Raw genomic sequence first — 23,150 nt, forward strand, 5'->3', positions numbered from 1 at the left:
CGAAATTATATCTTAGATTTTGACCAGTTGGAATGTAATTCGGTAGTTACACTAGTTAAAATCTGCTATACAATTTTTGGCACCTGTCACACCCGTCCGAATCGGTATTTACTAGAATAGATACACATATACAACACTTCGTATCTGCACATACATATATGTATAAACTAAAAATAAAGCGACTGTAACTACATATGTATATTTAAGATAGCCAAGGTCTGTAGTATATCAAGCTGTTGAATATGGTTGATAAAAGCGTCATAGACGCAGAGATTTATGTACATATGTACAATAGTAGTACAATAATTCACTTTATGATTAGTGATAACATTTCATTAAAAGAAATCTTCTTCAAAAATATATATCTAATTTATTCGTATTTTAATCATTGTAATTAATTATATCGAAGCAAAAAATATTTCAACTGTCTTTATTGTAAAATATATTATATTTAAATAAATAATGGGATAAAAAAAGATTTTCCCGTACCGGGAATCGAACCCGAGCCTCCTGGGTGAAAGCCAGGTATCCTAGCCACTAGACCATACGGGATATGTGTGAATGGGCTTGTATTAATCAACGTGTGTTTATGTTATATTAATTTATTTATTTTATTTTCAAATTATGACACAGCGACATTTATAGATAACCCCAATTCGCCACCGTGAACCCGGAAATGCCCGGCTTTGTTGGACAACGCCAGTTAGTATGACATATAATAAAATGGTTCATTAATACTATCTATTAAAATTCACAGAAAATTAAAAATATTAGTATCAATATCGTAAATGAAAAATATGCATGTATTTTAAGAATTTTTGCTAGTGAACTGTACATTACATATGTTGACCGGAGCGAAAAATGTGAATTTTGAATTGCCACGATGACTCTAATGGAAAATTTGTATTGTATATATCAATAGAACGTTAAATATTTTTTTATCGATTTTAAACTATGTCCAGTGTGTCTAACCGGCTGATTTATCTTGACAAAAATTTTGAAAAAGTGTTTTTTTTCCACTTCCCTTTTTATATTTATTTATGTATTAAAAACAGAAACATACAGTATTTATTTATTTATATATTATCTAAGCTATCAAGCTAATTTAAAATACATCTTAATTACTTAACTCTAAAATTTATAATTAACTTACATATACATATGTAGTGTTCCTCACAGAGGTGTCTCTTCGCACCTCGTAAGAATGCATCCATGGCTATTCGTATGGCGGAAATATATTTTTTCCAAAATCGTAATTTTGTTTGTGCTTTCATCATTTTTTTGTTGTTGTTGAAAGCTTCACAGGGTATATATCTATAATATATTGTAAACACAAAAATGCCGAAAAAATATATGAATTGTATGATATATGTATTTACATATGTATAAGCAGGCCAAACTGTCATATTTTGACGCAGTGTCATATTAAACGGACAGAAGCACAGGACATGGTTTAAATTCGTTTTGTATTTAGCTTTTCTTTCATATGATGTAAGTTTTCCACGAAGTCGATTTTTTCCTTCCAGACTGTACATGTACATACATATATTAGATGATTAACTTATGCAATTATCCAATACATATGTACATATGTATGTAGGTATATAAGAATCAACCAAGTTATTGAGACTATATAGGATCGGATATAGCGTTAGACAAATATGCTGTCGCATTCGTGCAATATGTTTTAACATTGTGAAGACGTAAAATAATTTCTTTATTTTTATTATTTTTTTTTTATATAATATAATATTATTACTGCATAATAATATTATTACAATATAATTCTTTACAATTATACGATATAATATTATTATTATATAGAATTACAATTTTATATAATAATACTATATGTATAATATTATTACAATATAATTCAATGCAAGGTAAAAGGCAATTTTTGCCGTCCATAACATGACGATGACAATTACTTTTATCGCTTAAAAATATAAATTTCCATTAATATCAAATGCATTCGTATTCCATAAATACAGTAATAATATCAACAACTTACGTATTTTATATTAAAATTTTATTTATGTAAATATTTCAAAACACGAACTCAAAACTTACTAAAAATAAAATTCTACCGACCGCTATTCGCACGAACAATGTTGTATTTTTTGACTAAAATGCAATGCAAAACTGAAACGAAATGTGATTGCCCATCGCAGGTCGGGCATGCACATTTTACATGTCTAGATTGGTTCGACTATAGTACATATATAAAATATTTCTACCCCATAAACTAGACCCAAAGCTTTACTACAGTAGTATTTTTTAATTTGTCAAATATCCTTTCTTCGAGTCTTTACATCGACCGTATTTTTCGACCACACCTCGCACTCCGGCAGCCGTACAAGAAGAGAGCCACACAACCGGAGGATTTTTATAAACTGGACGACATGTTAAAATTCAGCCGGTTATCAGTTTGTTGGATTGGAAACAAAGGCTGCTGAGGCAGTTCGGTAGTGTTGCGATCTCCGCCTGCCAACAACTTTGCCAAAGTACTAAAGAAGGTACCACAGTACTAAAGAAGAAAGCACCGACCGGCACATTGTCTCAACCGGGCACAGCGGTCGGTTGCCTTTTTACCAATGCTGGATGATTGACCTCGTATCGAATATTGTTCGATATACATATAATATATGTATACATACGTACATATAAGTTTTGTTGAGGAGGTCGTTGCTTGTTTCGTGCTTGTCATGTTTTCGGTGCGGTGAATTGATTGGAATTCGAAACGATTTTCACTCTCGATCGGTCGGCGATCTCGTAATGATCGCTCGAGATAATTGAATAAGTCGAATATGACCGGCTTTATATTATTATCTCGTTATAGAGGCGATTTCACTGTTCACTTTTTTTAAGTTATTGTACTCGCTGCTCGTACACAAGTGTCTACCAAAGGTCAAATCGATAAATGAGCAATGAGATCGGGATCACGCATGAAATCGTTGCGATTCTGATAAGCAATGCAAACTTTCACTGTATGGAAAGAGTTGTTTGACTTAATAGTATCGATTTCATATTAGATCAGTGTTTCAGATCGAATGAAATCCATAGCTACGATGAAATCTGTTCAAACTGTTTACTCTATAATAATAATAATAATAATAATAGGAAGAATAATTAATTAAGAAATAAATCTATAGGTCGAATGATTCCGAACTTTTCACCCGGAAGTTAATTAATTTCATATCCAACAATAAACTTCAGTTTCCGAGATCGGAGTAAAAGACGCACAGTGTGGTAGATGTAGCTTATTGTTCTTTAAGGTCTGACCGCACTATGCGTCTGCGACACAAACGGCAGCGTGCCGGGATGAAGGGACAATGGGAGAAGGTTGCCAGTTTGATGGAACCGATTCAACAATAAATTTAATAAATTCTGGTATGAAACGATCGACTTGGAGTCAAATGTATCCAAGGTCTAGCCAGCAATACCGGGCCAGGGATTGAACCCACGACCTCTCAGTTGAAAGCATTACACGCTAACCACTAAGATAAGTTGTACATTTAGAATAAACATTCAATATATAAAGATACGATTTTTCGGTCGAAATGCATTTTTTATATTTATTAAACTACAGCGTAGCTCACTGGTTCAGCTATTGTCTATCAGTAGAGAGATTGAGGGCTCAAATCCTGGCCAGAATCGAGTAATTGTTCGTAATACATACAGGTATCTGTTTTTATCATTAAGTTTTTATCATTTTCATAATTTAACCAGCAGCATGGTTACGAGTTCGAGTCACATTGGTTGCTGGTGGCCAGACCTTGGTTTGTGACCAGGTCAGTCGTTTCCTATCAGAATTTGTCAATTTTTTCTGATTTTCATTGAAACGATTCCTGCAAAATTGGCTTTCCCTCCCCATTTCTCACGCAAAATCTCTCAGTTATTATGTTATATGTATCTCAAGGTTTGCCGGGTTTCTCTTCATATATGTACATAACCCAGCGCAAAACGAAGCTTATCAGTTGCATCACATGCAAATAACGATATGTTTTTAAAGACTAGGAAAGGAATTTAAAATAACAGTTTTCGTATTATTTTCTACAACTCCTCTTCATCAATATGCAGCAAAAAAAAAGCGATTTCGTCAATAGATAACATTATGAGGGGAATCATTGTAAATTTGGAGTAAAAATGATCATTTTTTTTATACCTGGAGTAGATTTCATAAATCAAAAAATCGATAAAAACGGATTTTTTTTTCTTTTTCAAGCTTTTCAACATATCAAGGGGACTTCAAATAATAGTAGGGAATACAAATAAAAATATTTTTTTATTTTAATATATAATGGGACCCCCCCCCCTTTTGTTTTTAATAAATAGTTTTATTCGTTTAAGTAGTGATTCATATTATTTTTTTAATAATTCATCACTAATTTCAATGTAGCATACATCATGAATAATGTATTTTAATTATTTTATCGTTTTTGGTTTCTTATCTCTAATTTTTTTGCCTATTTTGTTTCAAATATTTCAATGGAACCTAAACTATCTTTATCTTGATCGATATTTAAAAAAAAACTAAATGGTGATATACCAATGCATTAAAAATAATTAAAATAATTGTGAAAACAATTTGAATACTCTAAAATTTTGAACGATGCGCCGGTGCTGAATCATTGTGAAAGACAAGATCCTTAACCATTTATGGTAAGCCTTATAATGTAGGAATAACGCTTTTGTCGATGATTTTTTTATACTCCTGTGAGTTGACTATCCCATCTAGTTTAATGATTGACCGAACACTATACCGTGTGATGGCCCCCAATACCATACCATGGCGAATGTTAAACAGTCAGCGCTTAGCACGATTCTTTATAGCGGTCGCCTGATTTTCGTCGTACTAGCGCCATCCCATCTGATCCAATCAGGTTGAATTTGGATTCATCTGAAAAAGTAATCGTCTCCCAATCTTGAACTGTCCAATTTTTCTTCTCTTTGGCCCACCAAAGACGAGTATCCTTCATTTTCTTCGTGAGGAGGGTTTTTTTTTTGCACGGCCCGTTAAAATAGACCAAGTTCATTTAGTTTATATTGAACTGTTTTAAGGCTTACTGTTTTTTCCAACTTCAATGAACTCAGACCTAATTTTTGACGCAGTTTTGAAACTATTTTGAAGTGAAATTCTCTTTAAAATCCGTTCGTCTCGAGAAATCAGTTTTTTTGCCATTTTTCCTCTTTCGACAGGTGTTATGTCCATTGTTTTTTTATACTTCTTAAAAAATATAGTTATTGTAGGTAGAATACGTCCCCGTTCGTCGATAAATTTCCACAACAGAATAATTTTCCTCCCAGAAAGTGACAATTTTCGATTTCTCGGCGATCGATAAAAATTCATATTTTACGTTCATCGCTCACAACACTAAAAAAAGACACGCACTCCTTGAAAGTCTGGGGGAAACTGACTTTAAAAGTTTTTGGCAACAATACATTGAGGTATGCTGAAAACAACTGTAAAAGTATAAAAACAAAATTGCCAGAAAGTGAGACCCAATAGGGCGAAAAATGAGCCATTCCGGTAAAATTTGTGACTGATAAGCTTCGTTTTGCGCTGGGTGTATCTGTGTCTCTGTGGATTATTGTTGTATAAACATTTGTATTGTTGTATAAATGTTTGGTGATCGTATTGTATGCGATGTTTGCAATGCACTTTATTATGTTTCATGTCATGTATAATTTCGAATTATGTAATAATTTGTATGAATATATAATTCGATGTGTTTTTTGATCTGTATAGTACACTCGTCACATTGGAGTGATCTGTAATGACGAGTGTACATAGATTGATTGATTGATTGAAAAGAAAAAGAAAAAAGATGATTTGGGAATTCCCATCTTACATCTACGCCTAAAATTATATGTACATATGTAAATAAATAAATAATTTTTGTCTATTTGATACATGCATTTTTTACTATACCGAATCAAAGTTTTTATCATTTATCATGCAATGAAGCAAAGCATCTCGAAAAAAGAAATCGTCGTGCCATTGATAAGATTAATTTATATACATCTAAGGATAAATACACTTAAAATTTGTTAGTACTAGTGGTTTTACCCGGCTTCGTTTATTTGTAATACAAACCCTTTGAACTTGGCTATTTGAACCCCTTGAACATAGTAGTAAACAATCATTTGTATTTTTATTAAATTTATTTGAGTACAAAAAAATATATTTAACGACAGCCAATCAGAAACGAGTGGTTTTTTTGGGAATCGGAATATATGTATGTATGTATATGAGAATCGGAACTGAAATTGGAATCGGGAATCTGAACTGAAATCGGAAATGAAAAGAGAATTCAGACCCAGAACGGAATCGAAATCTGAATTGAAATCTGAATCGAAATCGATATCGATTATCGAAAATTATTTTTTTTTAGATAATGTCACGGATTCTACGAACCAAAATTTACATTAAAACTTACATACATACATCAAAACTTACACACATAGCTACAAAGTCTCTTTCGAAATTACATATGTACATATGTACATATATATTAGATTGTAGTGAAATATGTGTAAGTTTATAACAGTATTTAAAGCCACCAACAAAATCGAATTAATATATCAAACTTATAAGGAGCTTGAATCATTCAGTCCACAGTAAAACCTCCACTCTCCGTATACTAGCAAATTTACCAACTAATTGGTACAATTTTCTAGATTATTATTACATATTTTTATTCTGAACGACCTTTCCTAACATGACTCATGTATCAATAAATCACTCACACGATAAGAAGTGACTTTTCGCTATCAATATATAATACATATGTACATGCATACATATACTGCTTGCCTGACACGTACGCAGAATGAAAGTTTGTGCCAATTTGCAATCACAACATTCGAACCAGAAAATACCAAATATCAAAACACTCCGATAGAGACTATTAACCATTGTTACACTCGATACGAACCATTAATCTTCAATTTCAAAACGACCTAGCAAAGTCGTGCATTATAATTGGCGTCAATATTTTTTTCGCAACGCGTGATACTGATTGATTTCAACGTTTTATATTACCGTACGAAAATCAACATCAATTCACACTGGAAAACCAACGTCGACTACTTAACTATTTTGATATATGTACAATCCGCGTCTTATCACGGTAGCAGACACCTTCATACATGGTGCATACATATACATAAATAATAAGGTCTCCTTCGATAAGAGCCGGTCGCTTGCTTGGTCGGTTAATTAAGTCCGAGCCGCTAAGATGAAATTAATCGTCGATGTGGTCGAATTGCGAATTCGAGATCGGTCGGTTCGACCATATCGTTAAATAAAAAAAATGACATTGTTTATTTGCGGCGGCCGAAAAGCGATCGTTACGAGGAAGTCGTCGAAGGGGCGTCCCTACGATAATGACCCTTATGAATCGATGAATTATCGGATCGATTTCTCGCCGATTTGTATTCCGCAAATTGCACTAACGTCATTCGACTTGCGGTTAAACACGACTTTGAAAAATATTTATTTGCAATTATACAAAATAATTTTTTCTACTTGTATTGATATGCATATTACAAATTTTTATGTAATATATGTACATATGCAAGCCTCAGGGTAATTTAGTAGGCTTTGCAGTAGGCAAACTATAAATCTAGATCCTTATCGATGGTTGAAAAGCTTTGCTATGAACCCTCTAAATAGGATTCAACGCGCTTGGAAAAACGCAAGGCGCTCTCACTGATCCTTTCCCATTGGTGGAGACTTGTTAAACCATAATTTTCCCACCCTTGTTTGCAGCGACTTCTTAAAGGTACACAAATAGTTACACGGCATGTTTTTTTATATATTTTTTTGCACATGCAAAAAGCCATTTTTGCTGGTACGCCCAATCTTAACCGTCGCGTCCCTTCACTAACCATTGAATGTTTTTGGTGATATTGTAACGTGGGAACATGAGAGAGAGTATCCACTGTCTAACTGCATTCGTGGGTGAACAATAGAGACCCAGGATTAAGCAAATGGGACTCAATAAGTGCCCGAACAAAAAGGTTACGCTGGAGTTCTCACAAACCAGGGCGAGTGCATGCGTAAACAATAGACTCGCCAGGGTGACCTGTACATAAGTGCCTAGACAAAAGAAAAATTAATGGATCTGAGAAGTTGTGCTGGGCAACTTGTCCTTTATAAAGAGGTACACCAGTTTTACAGTACATAATGTTTTGCGTTTAACAATATATAGAAATACTGGTGGCCTGTAGTACGTTTGTTCTGCTTTTTAGAGATTCTGGACATATCGAATTAAAATAAGTGATAACAATTTGTGCTTTAAGTCAAACAGAAATAGTGTTTTTGAAACTAAAAATCCAATTTCCGCCTCTTTCAAATTAACGGCCCATTTTAAGAAATGTAGGATAAACTTGTCGAAATAATAAGATGGTACGAATTAATAATGACATGAAGATACGCCTCTAATAACTAGAGTCCACATACTCGTCCCGTGTTGCACTTTTGAGCGTGTTCTTATCATTAGGCTACTGCAATATTACCAGTGACTTTTTTAATATGGGAAGCTTTCTCCCCAATGAATAATGATTTTTAGGATCAATTGGAAGGTTTCCACATTCGAGAAGAAGATTTAATAGGCCCTTGATGGTGGTTTTTTTTTAGTAAATGCTGTTTGGATTGCATATCACGATAATTTAATTTATTTGTAGTTTCTGATCTATTTCGACCTTGCAAATGTATTAAAATGATCGGAGCCATATATGTGCTCTTCATTTGATTCCCGTATTTTTGGCATTTATCAATATATTTTAAGAAATCAACAACGTGACGAAACCACTACTCTCGAAACACTAATTTTGCGTAAAACGGACAATTCTGTACATTTTTTAAAATAATAAGAAACCCAAGAAAGAGAAAATATGATAAAACAATAGAATTATTAATCTGCTAAAGTAGTGGCTTTTTTAGATACCGCAAAAGCATCCTTTACAAGTGGCCTAATACAGTTTTCCACGGCTGTACATACATACATATACATACATACATATTATATATAGAACTGGTATAAAAATAAAATAAACATTATTTATCTCAAACCGGGTTTATTGTTTAATTTTTTGAAGAGGATTTTCTAGCTTGGGTTAAATTATATTATTTTATTTCACATTTCTAAAAAAAAAAATTAATCCTAAAATAAACAATCGAAATGACTTAGAATATTTAGAATGAAATTTAAGAACCTACATATATTAAATCATAATCACAAACTATCAAACATAGTCTCGATACATCAAAGTGAATGAAAAAAAAAAACAATAACAGACAGTCGACTAATTTACTAGACCTCTTCGTATTACATTAATATTAATAATAAAAGGAAAGCTTTCGAATCGTAAATTACCAAAGGGTCAAATCTAATAAAATTTACGTCGAAGTGGGTGTTTTCCACGCGTTTTACGATTCGTTTTTGACTAATTTCCCGGTCGGTCGGTCGGTCACCCGCCGCGCAAGTGACCACTTTTCGTATTCACAATGATGATGTACGTTCGACCGAACTCTTCCTAATATTACATATAAATATACATATCTAAGTACATACATACGTACACATACATCTAACACACGGGCTCGTTCCAGACCCCAGCGTGTGAATTACGAAAGCCCCTTTATCTGGTGCCGGTCCCGTGAAAGAAAGTGTGGGTTTTAATAATGCCACCCTCTCTAATGTGTACGGGCATTCATCATTCGTTATTGTTACGATTGCCCCTCAAAAGTTGATCGTTAATATATCACGCTCCAAAATTTACGTATAATGAACGCTGTGTATAATCCATATGTATGTTTGTATGTAGACAATACCTACTCACAATGTAGCGTTGGTAAATTATATTTATGTAGTTTCTTTTTTTAATGATAATATTCAAAATATCGTCGTATAATTGTTAGAATGGTCTGTTTTAAATCAAGGTCGCTATGTGTCACTAGGAAGGTGAAAAATTTCCGGAAAAATATGTTATTTTTGTATCAAATTAATATATAATTTTAAAACGGTGACACTCATTCTGTAATTTCTCCTTTGGGTTTAGAAGTATTGCAATATCAAACGAGTTTATTAAATTTGAAAAGTCGTACTATCTTTTTGAGCAAAAAGAATGTAATTGATTTACATGAGAACATTTCAAAATGAGTGTTTAATAATAATTATTTTTATTCCAGACGAAAGAAAATATAATGCAATTCCTATCGTCCATATTCATAAATAAATATATAGAATATATGTTACAGTTGAAATGTATCTTCCAATTGTAATATATTTATTAGTTGACTAGTTGGAATAATTCCATCTAATCTGGTGCCAATTAACGAAATAGTTGTAGTGTATTTTCAGATGTAGTGTTGATTTTAACTAGTAGGAATATATTCCGTCCAACCCACACAAGTTAATTCATATGGTGAATTATATTCCCATTCCAAAAATTCGAATCAAAAATTTTGGGAGCCGCTGCCCTAGAGTAATATAACTATGTACTAACAGTAGGGATAAAAATATTTAAAAAATATTAGTGTATGAAATTCATCATACCTTTTACATATTAAAAAAATCAGCCCAATTCTTTCAGCGGTTTAGGAGATAATTGAATCCAAAAACTTATTAAAAGAGGAGACGTATATGTAAGTAGGGGGTACCACTTCCAATAAACTTAAATTTAATTATTGAAATTCATCTCAAGCATATCATTGAAATCCGTTATGTATCAACACACAATAAACCTTTAAGTAAAGATTCAAACCATTAATCTAATAATGTTTAAAGTGGTTCAATTGATATAAACCTTACAATGATGCCACAGCTTGATACGTTCAGTGGTGGGGCAAACATCGTGTGGTCACAACTTTTTTGACTTTTCTAAAAGGAAAAAATCCCTCTTCCCAAATCCCCAAAATACACAGACACACTTACTAACACAGACATACAGATTTGTTTCTAGATCATGAAAACGATCAGTAATCGATTTTGAGTTCGAATCAGTCAAAATCTCAAGTTAGAATCTTCGCATGATCATAATACTTCATCTACATATACTACGAACATAAAAAAGTCGTATTGCTTTATTTCATTGAACATCTCTAAAAATCAACGGAAAATTAATAAAGACAATTCTTTCTTTGATTTTACTTCAATTTATATTCACTATATTCATAATCGAAAGCTTCCTTATCAGAACGTTAAGTAAAACTAGCCGTTATTCTAAAACTTGTTTACTTAACAGTTTCAAGAACACACACAATGCAACAATTTCCAAACAAAAAAAAAACTAAATCGCAATATTTCGTCACCGACTGTGGTTTCATATTTAATTAATCTTCAAAACTACATAGACAGACAACTAGCGTCTAAAAAGCAAATAGGTTTATATTATTAATAACAACTTAGCGATTGCCTCATACCCATGAATTATCGCCAGTTAAAAAACAAATTACAATGTCGCCCGACCCCGAATTTATGCACCATTCATAAAAAGTTAATTTACTTTACAATGTTATCAAAGTGAAACCACGTGCAATCTAATAAGTCGTTATATTAGGACGTATTATTACGCCAGGCATAGCGTTAGCCGTCATTGAATTTACATAATCAATCCTTTACGACACAATTGCATTCTTCGTCGTGCGTCTGGTCTACATTCCTCGGTTAGAGGTGTCTCTAAGTACAGAATTCAATAGTAAAAAAAAAACAAAACAGAAAAACCACTGTTAAATATCTCATTGATGCCATTTTTTTGTAACACTGTTTAAATAGCCCCGAAATTCTATAGTGATATATCAATCAAGGCGGCGAGATAAAAACGATACGCCAGTTTTTGTTATACGTGAAAAAAAGCACGTGTTTATGTATACCATTATCGCCATTAGCAGTGCACGGACTCGAGCATGGGAAATTTATGTCGATCATTACATATGCGAGATGCTTCATTGGAAATATTCAATATATGCAAGTAGTATAAGCGGGAGATGTTTAGACAGCGATGGATCTTGTTCGCGGTGTGAAGTGTTTTCATGGGATTTGATTTATAGTAGAGTATGCGTTGGGTAACATGCGATAACACGCGGCATAATATGTGGAACTCGACGATCGATGATATGTAGATTAGTTCAAAGCGATCGTGATTCATTTATCTGTTGATCGTATCTTAGGAGGAATGCACACCGTACACCGAAGACATAATGCTATCGATATTAATAAAAATAAAATATACGCATGTATGTATGTATGTATGTATACACGAGATGAGTGCGAGGTGTGATCAAAAAATAAAGTGAGTGTATGTACATATATGCAAGGCGATCGAATGCCAAAATCAATTATTAGATCAGACATTCAATTTGCATAATGAATTTAATTTACTCAATCACTCAAAAGGTCGTCGACCACTTTAGTAAGCATTCTACTAACTAGTATTTTGTATCAGTCTGATGAATTTTAATGTTATTGGTTCATAGAATTGTCGCTTCTTTATCTTTATCATTAAAAGTAGAATAAAAACACCACTTATTTTACATGTAAATTTGGTAATATTCTATAATATTTAGTATACTATTATATTATATTAAATCAGGTATATTAAATGATAAGGAAAAACCGTGACGAGGAATAAATATAACGAAAAATAAATCAATATACTCCATATTGAAATATTACGACTAATAGATAAATCTATTGTCAATCCTGTCATGGTATGTGTGTAGATGTGTGTTGTTTCCGCAAAATTTGTGAGCTGTTTTTGTACTACTTCCACTTTTTCTTTGATATTTTACTGACGTACGGGGGGCTGGCTTTCATTAAAATAAAAAATATCCCTGAAATTAAACTAGAATAATTTAATTACTAATGAAATCATCAAATTTTCATCAGAATCGACTGTCAGATTGACGTGATGACACCTGGATATCGAGATGCCTCTACAGGTTACATACATACCTAATTGAATAATTTTAAAAGTTATATTTTACATCATCTCGGATAAACTATAAATTATTAGATTGATTTTCTTTCTATCATATTTGTACTTGTTTATGCTCTATTAATTCATAACAATTAAGAAACATTGAATGATCAAATACTAAATTTTACTTCAAATTCGAATAGACGCCTACTTGAATTTTCATGAAGATAATTCATATATAATTAATAAAAATATTTTAGTTTATAAAAAAAGATCCAAAGACATTTCATTTTAAGTTTTCGTTTTAAACTTCTGAAAAAAAAAATAGTATGTTTTAGACAATTACAAAAGGTTTTAAAAATGTTGATGTAGCTCAAACTATATCTAATTAAAAATGATTCTGAATCAATCTTACATAAACCTACTAAAACAGATATTTTTCAGAATCATACTCGATAATCTACTTCTTAACTTCTGACCTTTCTTTGAAATTCAAACAACAATCAACAATTCAAAGCAATTTTTTTGTTTTATATTTTATTTTTATTTATTTTTTTGATTTTAATAGAACATGTACACTTACCTTTACAAATAGCGACTCCAAAGTGTACTAATACAGATATAATACAATGATACAATCAATTCAAGCATTTTATAAAATGCGAATTCATACAAACATCATCCACAGTGACATGCATGGAGAAATTTTTGCTGTATTTTATTACAAAAATTAGCGAATCTCAAGATGTTAAATAACTAAAATAGATAGATTTTCGAGGGAAAAGAAATGCCAATTTACAAGAACCATTTCAATGAAAATCAGAAAAATTGGCATACTCAGATCAACCTGGAGGCACAAAACAAGGTCTGGGTAACAGCCACTAGTGGGAATCGAACCGTGACCACTCTGCTCGAAAGCATACATAATATGCTAACCACCAGTCTACGCTGCTGGTAGCAGATAACAACAGATTACATGATAACAATAATCTGTAATTAAACAAATGTCACGCATTTTTTAAAGTTCATATGTAAGTACATAGTACATTCATTGTATCGTTTGATCACACCAACCACACCTCTCAAGTACGTTAGAAAAGTGTTTAAATGTTCACGTTTAGACTCGAACGAATCGGAATTTGAACTGTCCAAAAATATAATACACATATGCATTTTTACGAGTCGAATGAATTTCGAAGACGTGATTCATAGCTGAAATATTTTTATGCGGTATAAATCCGCCCCGGGGAGATTATCGCGGTAATCTCACTGTGGGTCGATAAGACCCAAATCAAATTAAATCGAGTCGGTAACGTGATAAATTGGTCGACTGTGTTAAATCGAATTTTTATTGGATTATATCTTTGAAAAAAAAATCAATTTGTTTTGGTTTGTCGCATGCTCGAAACGTGCCCGACGTCCGAATTTTATTCATACCGGAGAATTATTAACTCTATCGCACATAAGAAATCAATTATCATCACTCAAATTACCATACACGTTAATTTATAACATGTAATTGAATTTAACAACGTTGCTTTTAACGTTTTTAATAACACACACATATGTACATGTATAGTACATATGTACATACATAGAACCATTGGACTAGCTCTTGTTGCTTATTATCTAATGATGGCCCCGCCAGTTCTTCAACGATAACAAATGCAGCAATAAATATTTTATATTGCTGACATCATTGCGTATATAATGGCGAGTCATTTCCTTTTACGACGTCTTAAAGGATATTTTAAATTTATCGTCATTTTGCGCATAATTCCAGAACAAAAGCTTGAGAATTGTATTCGCAAAAAATCTAAACGACTTTCACTGTCTACTATTTGACCTATCAGGCCTAACAAGAGGGGGGCACCAGCCGATGCTAATAACCAGGGCCCAGGTTATAATTTATAATGAGTTAGATTGATGATCGGCTTTGATTTTGCTAAAATGTTCAATATTGAAGCATACCATACGCAGCGATAAGCCTATATGTATCTTAAATATGATTCACTGTGATAGATATCCATTATTCAATGTTTGTCAAACAGTTGATATGTGTTATTATAATTAAAATTTATTATTATTTTATTTTTACATAGACATAGGAAGGCCTAACAGGTAAACCCCAATGCACCTTCGTAGCCAATTACAAACATTACAGCATTTTTTATTATAGCACGAAATTAACTATTAATTAATTAATGAATCAATCCATATAGACATCTATGGATTTAGACATGTGCATAATTTTTTACATATTGCACATAAATAAAATTCAGATATTGGTGACATAGTTTTTATAGTGATAGTTTTTGGCAATTTGACGGAGGAACCGTTTCAACAATGAAATCAGATAAATTGGCAAAGTCTGATAGGAAACGATCGACTTGGAGTCACATGCAGCTGACCAGCAACATTAAAGATTGTCAGGGGATCGAACTCGGTAACCTCTCGGTGCTTAACCTAAATCAAATTCAGATATTGGTGACATAGTGGGTAGGATGGTTTTCGCCAATTTGATGGAGGAACCGTTTCAACAATGAAATCAGATAAATTGGCAAACTGTGATAGGAAACGTTCGACTTGGAATCAAAAATATCGAAGTCTAACCAGCAGCATTAAAAATTAGCACAGGATCGAACTCAGTAGCCTCTCGGTGCTTAGCGTAATGGCAACCACCGAGCCATACTGCTGGCTTAGTATGGCTCGTATAGAAGTCATTGGTGCAACGTATGTCGGCTTTTTAATTAATTTCCAAAAGTATGTTACACTGGTGATAAGCAGTTTTAGGCAGTCTAAGCTGTCTATTGAATAATGTATTGAAATCTATTGAATATCTATGTCTATTTGAAAAGTATCCTTCTAGCACCACATCTTTGGTGATAAGTTATCATAACACGGATAAAGATGCCAGGTATGGGAGTCTATAATCAGACGAGTGGAGATCGTGATACCAAAAATACGAATTCATAGTGTTTGAAAAAAAAAACTATTTCAAGATGGAGCGAAGACCTCGTGGATCTCTTTTGTTAGTAGTCGGACTATTTTTACTGTTAAACTTTGGGTGCGCTGAAGAAAATTTTCCAGGCGGTCTGAAGGATACAAAGGAAGAAGTGGAAAGTAAAGAAATCGGGTCAGAACCAGTGATGAAACTTAATGCACAGGAAACTTATGGTAAATTTATATTTTGCTATTAACTATAACTATTTGCAATTTGCTATTTTATCAAACTATATGTACGTATATTCTATATTATTTTTTCAATATTTTTCATATTTAATCTATTTATTTGTCTACAAATTGGGATCATATCGTGATGAGACATCTTAATAAGATGTCTTGACCTATCCAAATTATGTAAGTTTGTATGGGTATAGGTGAATATGATAAAAACGAACACGGATGCGACATATCTTAGATAAGCATATGATCGTATTTGAATGCATTTTTTTTATTACAATAGTATTAGTCAAATGTTTGAATATCTTATTAGTCGGATATACTGATCGATGGTAAATTTTTTTTGGAAAAATTACTACATATATGTCGCCAAAATGGCGATAGTTAGTGGCTTTTGGTAGAAATTATTATCTCTACGTTTATAATATTATACATATGGAAATTTGATCAATAAGTGCACATGTATTTTAGGATTGGATATTATCTAATTGTAATAAAATTACTCAAACAATTAACTCAAACGGTTAAATTAAGTTACATGAAGTGTATCAATTATACATACACCTTCATCACGGACCGACTTACTAATTTGTATTTTTTAGAGTTATTGTTTTCAATGACGATACAATCTTCAAACTCTTTTTATCTACACATATATATGGTTTCAATTATCATTCCCGGCATTCGCAATTGATGTTTTTATCTTTCAGTCTCGATAAGCGAATTAATCATCAGATAACGAGTCTCGTTAATACAATAGTTTCACTCGAAAACGGTCACAAAATACATAATACCGAAAAGGTGTGGCGACATCGTCTAGTAAGCGATATTGAGAAATCTTTCTTAGAGATAAAAAAAATGCTTTAAAATAGGGCAATGCCCTAATCGTTATGATGAATATTTAATATTCTCTGGAAACCAAATTAAGACATTTATAATTCATAACCAGTAGCGTGGACTAATGGTTAGCACATATGCTTTCAAACATAGTGGTCACGGATTCGAGTCTCACTGTTTGCTGCTGGCAAGATCTTGGTTTGTGACCCCAGGTCGATCGTTTTCTATCAAAGTTTGCTAATTTATCTGATTTTCATTGATCTCGCAATTTTCAAGATTTCAGCATCTCGAAATTTACTGATTTGTATCATTTGTCCATGAATGTCTCGCAAATTTACCCATAAATGTCTCTGTGATGGTTTGTTGAAATTATTCTAAAGATTTTATATCGATGTATGCATGTAATTGGCCAGGAAGGCGCATTGGGGTTTACCTGTTAGGCCTTCCTGGTATACATATGTATGTAAAAATAAAGTAAATAAAATAAAAAATAAATACTCTCAAAGTATGTCAAGCAAATAAATTAATAATATGAAATGCTTAATTTTTTATATAATGAAATTAGGGGAAAAATCATGTAGAAGGAAATGAAATAATACAAAAAAAATGTAATTTCAGCTCATATCGATGGACGAGTGTCACCATCCACAAACTATAATAACAATGGGCAGCCCTATGTCATCACTGAAAATCGATTGAAAACTTTAAGGGAAAGTTTCGTGTATCCTTTCTACGATCAAGGAGGCGATGACAACCAGGGAGATTACCAAAACAATATACATCAATCGTCCCCACAGATCCACAAAAACCTTAACTTTCGATTGCCATTTTTCGGTTTCAGCTATAATTACACAAGAGTAAGTCCATTTAGAATTTAAAAAGTAAGTGCATTTAAGAGACTTTTATTTATGTATTATACATGTGTATGACTTCCAGGTGTCTTTGAATGGTTACCTTGAATTCACTGACCCACCCAGTGAGTATACGTATCCTCTGACGTTTCCAATAAAAGATTGGCCTGAAGTGAACGATCCGTCGTTCATCGGAATCTTTTTCAGTAAATGCCGAATCGGGGCCATTCGCCCAGAAGAGGTCAATCAGATGAAGCCCGGAGTATACTTCAGATTAGAAAGAGATTTGCAATCGAGAACTGATCAAATGGGTGTCGAGATGAGGGAAAGATTAACGTATGACTTGAAGACAGGAAATATCGGAGCAGACACTTTCGCACCTGTACACTCGGTCATTGTCACATGGAAGAACGTGTCATTCGCTGGTGGTATCAATAATGCTATTTACAAGGTTTTTCCTTTATTATTAAATCTACTATCACTTATGTTTGTTTTGAAATGTTTAGGATAAAACTATATCGCTTTTCAGACAAATTCATTCCAAGTTGTGCTTGCCACGGATGAAGTCGTGACTTATGCGATCTTCAACTACATGGATTTACAATGGAGTACTCATACTGAAGCAGGTGGTGATCCTGTCAATGGTGAAGGAGGATTTCCTGCCTTTGTAAGTGATATAATTTGGTCAATGTAGTGGTTAAAAACAATTGAAATTTATTTTAAGCGTTTTTGTGCAGGTTGGTTTCAACGCTGGTTATGGAATTCAGAGCTACGAATACAAACCATATTCCCAATCGTCCACTTTGAAAGATTTGACAGTAAGAGGTTGTGGCAATGGCTTCCCAGGAAGACATATATTCAGAATAGACGAAAATATATTGGTTGGAAGCTGTAACTAAGATATTGGTACTTATTTTCGTGTTATCTTATTTAAAAATATGGTTTAAAATTTTGATTTGAATTCCATTGATGTTCGCACCGAAAAGTAGAAACTGTGTGACTGTATGATAGCACTTTAAATAACTTTTATGTATTTTTACTACAGGTTTCATTTCGACAAACCTGTAATATTAAAATATGAATAAATATATAAATATATATGCACGTTTTTAATTTCTAAAAAATAAATAAATAAATAGGAAAATACATTTTTTTGTTTTTTCTATGTATGTATGTATGTTTATCTCTCACAAATTCGAGTTAATATATAAAGCATCTTGAATTTGCTGATATTATAAAATGCTACCCACTCCGTCTCTATGATACTGTATAAACGTTTTGTTATTTTGAATTGGCCAGGAAAGCGCATTGAGGTTTATCTGGCTACAAAAATTAATATGTAGAGTTTGGTTTTGCTGCAATAAAATCAATTTGATATCCTGTAAGAAATAATGACCAAACGGAACAAGTGTCTATCACAAATAATGTAGAACAAAATCGCACTAAGATAATGTAAATCAAAATAAGACGATCCTCGCACGTGCAACCCTTATCCATCAGATCTTTTCCTCGGTTTGCAGAGTTCCTATTCTACCACGGTTCAACCCAGAGACTCGTGTTAAGCTCCCTCGCTCAACTTACATGTACAGTTCATCTTTTATAATATTTAAATTATAGCTAATTTTTTGCCAAAAAACTAATAATTAAAAAGCCCGAGAAAACATAAATAAATAAAATGGTCACTAATGCATGCTGTATATTATGTGTATTTGCATGGTTAATAGGTACAATACGAGTGTACAAGTATCGGCAAATATTAACATTAATTATGAATCCGTTAAGGTAAGATATACGATCAGAATAATTTATGCTTAGCTTGTTTACTTTCCATAAAGCATCAATATGAAGCTTTGTTTTTATTGAACCTTAGATTTTACAGGTCAAACTAATGTATCGTCGCCTATGCTATTGTTTTATGACATCCGTTTCCGTCATTAATGCATGCTGTTTGTATTCAGTAAAAAAATACTTTATGATTCATTACAGCTTTAAAAATATATTTAGATACTAGCCATTATGTATCAATTCAAGGCAAACGACAAAGTTTATATGAAAAACGCTTCAATGAAGAAAAATGTTCTGAAAAAAGAAAAATGAAATTCATGGCGGCGAAGGAAATTTATAGAATTCATGAAGAAAATTAGCCTGCCTACGTTCCAAGTTATGATACCATCAGATATAATTTTTATTAATGTTTTTAATGATGAAAATTACTTTCATCGTGAACACACATTTTGAAATTAAAAACAATGTTACATGTCAAATTCAATATAAATAAGCTACCTGGTAATTTTTTAAACACTTAAAGGACACTGAAAACAAATGTAGGCGTAAGGTGCTCGAAAATGGTGTAGATCGTTGACTAACTATAAAAGTATGTGAAAAAAGATAAGTAATGTAATTATGGATGCGTGGATTAGAAGTTTGACAAGGGTGGATGATGCAATGATGAGAGTTAAGTAATTTAAATGGCATTGGGCGGATCACGTAGCTAGAATAACGGAAGATAGATGGACGAAAGAAATGCTCGAATGGTAGAATGTAAAATGATGCAAGGAACGCTACAGGGGGATAATGGGGGTTGAAATCAGAAAGATGTGTGGAATGGGATGGATGTTAATTGCTCAAAACAAAGACGAATGGAAGCGTATTGGAAGGGCCTTCATACAGTAATGGATGGTGAATGGCTTTGATTATGTATGAGGCATTAATGGAGTTTGATGTAATGCCTAAACGAAATTCTTGTCAATTAAAATTTGACTGAAATTTTTATACCTTACCTACATAATATTGTTGAACGTCTCATTGCTAAATAACGAACTGATTTTCAGCAAAAGAACGTCAAGTACTTACATATTATCGTAAAGAAGCACCCGCTTTTTTTGTAATTAGCGCTATCTTGTTACCAGAAAGAATGTACATTTGAATAATGTTTATATAAAAATACGTAGAAAGACAGACGGAGGAATTTAAAAACGAGTAATAAAACACATTCATAGGACGACACCTGATACAGATCAGAAATTAAAAGAAAAAAACTTCACAAACGAATTTTTATTACAAATGTAACACGCCAACGACTCAAAAAATAAATAAACACGTAATTTTTATTGAATCGTTAATTAATTTTACTACTACCGTGAGGGAAATGAACACGCGCACATAAATATATTATGGAAACACGTGTTTATTCGTCGGCAATACATTACGCGGTGATTTAAATGCGCAGGTAGCGCATAAACCCGTGAACATTTTTAATGCGTCGCATTATTATTATTATATGTAAAAGAAGACTCGCGTCGGCATTCGGAGGATCTTGAGACGAGAGGACCATCCCTCTAATTGAATAATGCTCGCTAACGACATCCATAAAACACAATCACAGCCACCAAACCGACCGCGACAAGTACATATACGAGAACGTTAAGAGGGACCGTCGACAAATCATCAAAGGAGCGTCACATCTTCCCCACCGACGACACATTGATAATGAAAATGTTTAATTTCAACGGTGAAATTATTCTCAGTGGCCAGCCGTTAAAATTTTCAATGATTTCGATAAATAATAATAATATTGTTTGGGAGATGCAACCAGTGTTGGCCAGAGTGTATGCTGTAGTTACGAGGAGATCTTTTATAAGCATCTCACAGTATGCGTTGGCTAGTTAATGTCAACACTAACGCCGCGACTATAAACCATAAGACGTATTTATGATTATTATTATCTAAAGATACAGCCGGTTTGATGACACTACCGATATAAACAATGTGGCCATTATATTGTACGATTCCGAAATATATCAAGCGTACAATTATGTACGAACGAGAATTCCCCGCTAATAAATTAAACATTTATTTATTGATTATCATTGTGAATACATATGACTTTCTAGTAGGTATATAACGTGTTCAAAAAAGTTAACACATGTTTCGTTAGATGAAGTTAAAATGTATCATCACAACATTCATCAAAGTCTTTTCTGAGATGAACGCTTGATCATGAAATGCCGACATAAAGCTCTGATTTGTTTTTTTAGCGGATTCTGATTGAATCTGTTGACTTTCCAATCACGTATACTATTAGAAGGATAATACATAGTTCGATGGTGATATATGTATAAGAATGGGGAGGATGTTATAAAAGAGTCGTAATAAATAACTGTTAACAAATCTTTATAGAATTAATGTTCTTTAGCAAAATTACGTAACTTCTTTTAATTCTGCCAAAATGACTGGTTCATCTTAAAATAAAACTAATTAAGCATAAACTATAATTGTGAACAGTTAGTATAGCATTGAAATTATAGAGTTAGATTTGATATTTTTTCCACTCTTCAAAAGAGAATCCCTGTTCAGAGATCATAAAAATTCATTCAACAATGGATGGAAAAATCGAAATAAATTAAAAAATGACAAACTTTTCGAATAGTATTTAAAAAATTTTACAATATTTATTTAGTTTATAAATTACTTATAAACTTCTTATACATACATATATAAAAGAAGTCTTAGATATATGTAAATACTATTTTCATACAACGGTGAAAGTTCCCTGCCACTCTTTTGCTTGAGAATAATAATCTTTCATACCAACATTTATAAAGAAAATTTTGACTTGATTGAAAATTATATTTGAATTGTGAAATTCATATAGATCATACAAACAATATGCGTATCCTATAAATCGATAAATATATAAATTTCGTTATTAATTCATATGATAAAATTGAAACAGACAAAATACAATTTTCTTTCAATTATAATTGCAATTTCAACTGCGAAATTCCACGCTTTTCAATAAATATCAGACTCACAAAAACTCACGACACTCCATTATCCGACACACCTGCTAATAACAGTATTTCCATTTAATTGAAAAAATAAAGAATAATCCAGCCAACGTGTCTAATTAGTCAACCCCACGTGTGTGAGTACGTGTAGGTACGCGAACACAAGTTGATATATTCAGATCATACTCCGAACAGGTTCACTCTTCGTTTTAATATTCCGTACGCGTATTCGCATTTCCTTGCCGACATTTACCAATGCTCTGAAGGATTCCCTGATAAGATCCGCATACGATAAGAGACTTTAAACCGTTCGAAATGCGAGAAAATTAATCTCACCAAACGAATTCACACACATACATTTACGTGTATGTATTGTAATCGCGAGCTTTTCACCCAGTTGACGATCGCTGATTTGTACATACAGAAGTAAACAATCCTCGTCATGTGTACTGACGTGACACACTCGACATTCGACCGTGACCAAAGGTGATTTTGGACGTGTGTCATGACGCGTGCAAATCACAAACGAAAGGGCGTTCGAATCGACGAAATTGTATTT

At 32.7% G+C, this 23,150-nt stretch overlaps 1 protein-coding gene and 1 non-coding gene across 2 annotated transcripts; one reads left to right on the top strand and one right to left on the bottom strand.

The window, feature by feature from the left end:
* Positions 1-480: 480 nt before the first annotated feature.
* TRNAE-UUC (transfer RNA glutamic acid (anticodon UUC)) lies at positions 481-552 on the bottom strand. Its single transcript has one exon. It is a non-coding gene; the product is annotated as a tRNA-Glu (tRNA).
* A 15,313-nt stretch (positions 553-15,865) lies between these two features.
* LOC143918128 (protein mesh-like) lies at positions 15,866-18,898 on the top strand. Its single transcript, XM_077439843.1, has 5 exons — positions 15,866-16,107; positions 17,569-17,807; positions 17,887-18,252; positions 18,331-18,468; positions 18,539-18,898. Exons 1-5 carry the CDS (start codon positions 15,933-15,935, stop codon positions 18,698-18,700), a joined length of 1,080 nt encoding a protein of 359 aa, XP_077295969.1. The 5' UTR covers positions 15,866-15,932; the 3' UTR covers positions 18,701-18,898.
* The last annotated feature ends 4,252 nt before the right edge of the window (positions 18,899-23,150 follow it).

Source organism: Arctopsyche grandis, chromosome 10, assembly GCF_051622035.1.
Source record: "Arctopsyche grandis isolate Sample6627 chromosome 10, ASM5162203v2, whole genome shotgun sequence".
Taxonomy (NCBI): domain Eukaryota; kingdom Metazoa; phylum Arthropoda; class Insecta; order Trichoptera; family Hydropsychidae; genus Arctopsyche; species Arctopsyche grandis.

Coding starts and splice junctions, on each gene's coding strand:
- LOC143918128 (XM_077439843.1), top strand. CDS start 15,933: ATGGAGCGAAGACCTCGTGGATCTCTTTTGTTAGTAGTCGGACTATTT. Junction 17,808..17,886: donor TCAGCTATAATTACACAAGA/GTAAGTCCATTT, acceptor TATGACTTCCAG/GTGTCTTTGAATGGTTACCT. Junction 18,469..18,538: donor AAGGAGGATTTCCTGCCTTT/GTAAGTGATATA, acceptor GTTTTTGTGCAG/GTTGGTTTCAACGCTGGTTA.